Source organism: Aricia agestis, chromosome Z (assembly GCF_905147365.1).
Source record: "Aricia agestis chromosome Z, ilAriAges1.1, whole genome shotgun sequence".
In the NCBI taxonomy this organism is placed as follows: Eukaryota; Metazoa; Arthropoda; class Insecta; order Lepidoptera; family Lycaenidae; genus Aricia; species Aricia agestis.
Genome location: NC_056428.1, coordinates 9,110,825 through 9,115,140, shown reverse-complemented (window position 1 = coordinate 9,115,140; position 4,316 = coordinate 9,110,825). Strand labels below are relative to the sequence as shown.

The 4,316-nt window shown below is 37.2% G+C and overlaps 1 protein-coding gene across 1 annotated transcript; it reads right to left on the bottom strand.

The window, feature by feature from the left end:
- Positions 1 to 689: 689 nt before the first annotated feature.
- Positions 690 to 3,928, bottom strand: LOC121738275. Its single transcript, XM_042130231.1, has 4 exons — positions 3,775 to 3,928; positions 2,871 to 3,026; positions 1,652 to 1,810; positions 690 to 848 (listed from the first exon to the last, which is right to left on the bottom strand). Exons 1-4 carry the CDS (start codon positions 3,838 to 3,840, stop codon positions 690 to 692), a joined length of 540 nt encoding a protein of 179 aa, XP_041986165.1. The 5' UTR covers positions 3,841 to 3,928.
- Positions 3,929 to 4,316: the final 388 nt, after the last annotated feature.

Sequence of the window (4,316 nt, the reverse complement as noted above, 5' to 3'; positions counted from 1 at the left end):
TTAAATTTCAAATATCTGTTATACAGTAATTGTATAATTGTTATTAAGTATGTATATCTATTTTAAGTTTTGGAAATTAAATTGAGTAGGGAATTATACATTAGTTAATATTTTTATTCTTAATACTTGATGGAATATTTATTTTTATATTACTATTATTATTATATTATTACCATAGTGTTACAGTCAGAGAACACTTTTAAGTTTTGTAGGAGAACGTAATTAAAAATAAATCGATTAGGCTAAAGGACAATAGCTACACTTGGGCGTGAAAAAAGAACAAGGCATGTGAATAGCCTAGATTAGAAACACAATGCTAGTTACATTACCTTATTATTATTACATTATTGTGTTAAGGTGCTCCCTCACCAAGAGCATTCGCGTGTAATGTAACATTATAGATTCGATTTTAAGCATTACATAGTAAGTTGGCTTCGCTGTCACGTAGCATTGATGTTACAAGTTGTATCACGAACTTAAACATTGTGTCATTACAAGGTGCGCAATGTAATGCTCGGTTCTCCTCCCTCTGTAACGTTACATTACAAGCGAATTTTCCCCGATAAATCACAAAATAAAATTTTGGGCAGCAATCTACCTGTATTAATTCAGGAATGCAATAATAAAAAATACCACCACAAAACATATTTAATTTCCAAGTGAAGTCAAAACCGCGTGAATAGCTTGGCTTACTCCGAGCCTTTTCGGGCCAGCTCATAGTAAGCTCTAAGGCAGCTGATGCGCTGCTCGTCCTTGTATATGTAAGATGTCATCTCGTACTCTCCATACAGCTGGGGTATCGTGAACTCAGAATTGTCAAAGTGGAAATCTTTCATGGTGTACGAGCCCTGAAAATATAAAATAATAAAAGAGGAGTCTATTTTATATTTTTAGTACCTTTATACTTAGCTTAGAAGCGCATAACAGATGCCAAGCGAATAGTACTCGCTTGAACCCCAAAAAAAGGTAAAAAAATCTTCTAAGTTTTATTTGTTGTAAACAAAATTATTATTACGAACGAATTTCATTCAAAGGCGGATCGAGAGCTTATTCGTCTATGGGCTATGCAGTATGCACCCACATATTTTTGTTGGTTATTTAATTTTGTTTCACCAAGGAACATAACATTGTATTTTCACAAGTTTATTTTAATCTTACTAGTTCTAGTCTCCCTTTTTTTGAAATGTTTTTTTTTATGAAATAAGGGGGCAAACGAGCAAACGGGTCACCCGATGGAAAGCAACTTCCGTCGCCCATGGACACTCGTAGCATCAGTAGAGCTGCATGTGCGTTGCCGGCCTTTTAAGAGGGAATAGGGTAATAGGGGAGGGTAGGGAAGGGAAGGGAATAGGGGAGGGTAGGAAAGGGAATAGGGTAGGGGATTGGGCCTCCGGTAAACTAACTCACTCGGCGAAACACAGCGCAAGCGCTGTTTCACGCCGGTTTTCTGTGAGAACGTGGTATTTATCCGGTCGAGCCGGCCCATTCGTGCCGAAGCATGGCTCTCCCACGTATAAATGTATGTATGTTTCTGTCAATCCCATGTTTGTGTATGTTCTTTAACCAAAATTATCCGCGTACCATATGCAGTTAATTCTCTCAGAGCGGGTCTGAAGTCCGAGTTAATCTTTAGCATTATTTTTTTACTCACAGGCGGCACAGGACAGTCGTCGACGCCTGCTGCTTTGGTAAGGAATTCCTTGTAAATGTCTCCAATCATTGTCTTCAGAGCCTCACACAGGGGCTTGTACATGTAGAACGCGCCTTGCTTGTACCCACCCTGCTTCTTTACAGCCAGGTTCACTTCAACCTTACCATAATAATATTGTAAAATGAAGTATGAGTGACAAAGGAATAGTTAGTGTCTAAGCACACCATGCCGATGTTCCGCGGCGGAAGTTCGACATGATTACGCCGGCAATGTATTTTAAATTACCATGCCGAAATTCCGTCGCGGAAATGCGGCATATATAATATGTATTAGGGCTCGGCAAGGCATGTTGGCGTCGATAGCTAGTAAATGTTTTCTTAGTCCCATTACACTACTAAATTATAGGGTAAAGATTCCTGAATAGAGTGTGGTAAATACGGCTCTTGAATACAGAAATTTCAAGTATGCAATAACTTTTTTGTCGCTAGAATTTATTACAATAGAATTTATTTATTTACAAGAAAATTGTCACGGGGTCATATAATAATATCTTTGTAGGCCAAAATGTTTGTCTGTTAGGCTACTTCTTTGGCGTGGAAATAGTGTCGGTGTCCTAAAAAAATCATAAATTTTACATAATACCACGTGTCGAATTTTTTTTTTGGAGAAAATAATATTTTGTATGGCACCTTAAGTTGTATTCTATATGTCGTACTCACACGTCCACTTAAGAGGATACAACAGGGGCTAGAGAAATGAAAAAAAAGTACATGTAATATCTATAGCTGTCTCCCTTACCTCAGGCCTATACCGCAGAACGCGATAGAGACAACTGCAGAAAATCCAGAAAATCAACGATTCGTTGTCCCCTGATTCCTTCTCCAAAACTTAACCGATTTAAGTACTTTTTTCACTAAAGATTAAAGAAAGGCTTGAGCTGTGTTCCTATGTTTTGCTTTTTTTGTATAATCTAGCCAAATCTGTTTTCTGGACTTTTGAACACAGTGGAAAATTTGGCCATTTTTTTGCGTTTTTGAACGTTCATATCTTATTTAATAATTAAATTATGAAAAAAAAGAAAACATAGGGACATTGTATTAGTGGCCGTAGATATTCAGGAAAAAAATTATAACTCTACTAGCATTATCCAGGGAGGAAACAGGGGACAACGTTTGTATGGAAAAAAGGGCGGTGTGGAATCCTCTTAAGTTGTACTCACAGTCAAAGTGTCATCTACGAGATACTCAGTATCCATAGATATTTCCCAGATGTACACGGTGCGATTGTACTTCTTCTGGTCTAGGGCGAACCTGAATGGTTCTTCCACGTCTTTGTCACATGGCTCCAGGTATTGGAACTTCAGATCAGCTGGACCCTAAATATAATATGGTGTTTATATTACCGTTAGTAGAGTAAAAAAATCTTATTATGTTAGTTCATTTGTTTGTTACTTGAGTCAGTTTGATGTTGTCATCGAGAGGAATCGAGACTTGGCGCTGCATTTTAAAAATATCTTTTAGTTATAAACTAGTTGTCCCGGCAAACATTGTTTTGCCATATAAAGTATTTCACCTATATTATTTTATTGAAGTGACTAAATAAGTATATTTCATCATGACAACGTCCATCGCTATCCCGTCGCACAAACAATGGTCGCCGTCAGTCTCGAGTTGTAATCATTTTCTATAATTTATTCAACAAATGCACTTATCAATATAAAAAGTAGCCAGTAGCCGATTCTCAGACCTACTGAATATGCATATATACAATTTGGTAAAAATCTTAAATCAGTAAAGCCGTTTCGGAGGAGTACTTACGGTAACTAACATTGTGACACGTCACACGAGAATTTTATATGAGTAGGCATATAAGATTAACATTATTCAATACACACAAACATTTTTTTCACTACCAGAGTAGAATGTCGAGCTTGGTACGCCCCGTCTCCGACGCATGCCGCAGCACTTTGGCTGTATCTATTTTCCTATGTAGTAAATAATATAGGAACGCTATTTATAAAACGTATATCCACTGCAAAATAAAGAACTCTTTCTGTTTCGAAAGTCCGATAAAAAAGTCATGTTAGGTCTAGGTTTAGTATTTAGAAACAAAGTAATACCTACCAAAACACGATTCTCAAACAGCGCCTCGGCTCGGTGCAGACAAACTAGAATTACAATATAAATCATCGTAACGCGGTGCAATTTTGCAATTTGCGATGTCAATCTCTTAACAGGCTGTTTGATGTTGTCTCTTGATGAAGTGTTCACGGCGGCACGTCCGCGGCCGTTGTGACATTGCACAATACACTTTTAGTGATAAAATAGTGCAGTGGTAATATAGGGATGTCACATATTACTACTAAGGGTTTGGTATATGCGTTGATTATCACATCCCTTTTTCAAATCGTCGAAGAATTGAGATACAGGGCGTTAAAAGTCGCAACTTTTTTCTAATCGTGGTCTTTCACAAGATTGCCAACCTATGTTAAATCGTTAGCAACAACGTTCCAATATATATATATATATATATACACGATCGGCTCCAACGATATTATATATAGGGGGTTTCGGGGGCGATAAATCGATCTAGCTAGGAATCATTTTCAGAAAATGTCTTTTTATTCGTGTTTTATCGATAATCGATAAACTGAAAAATATGACTC

Excerpts from the sequence above, each read along its gene's own strand:
- LOC121738275 (XM_042130231.1), bottom strand. The coding sequence starts at position 3,840 with ATGATTTATATTGTAATTCTAGTTTGTCTGCACCGAGCCGAGGCGCTG. Across the intron at positions 3,027-3,774 it reads TGTTTGAGAATCGTGTTTTG|GGTCCAGCTGATCTGAAGTT; the intron begins GTAGGTATTACT and ends TATTATATTTAG. Across the intron at positions 849-1,651 it reads ACGACTGTCCTGTGCCGCCT|GGCTCGTACACCATGAAAGA; the intron begins GTGAGTAAAAAA and ends TTATATTTTCAG.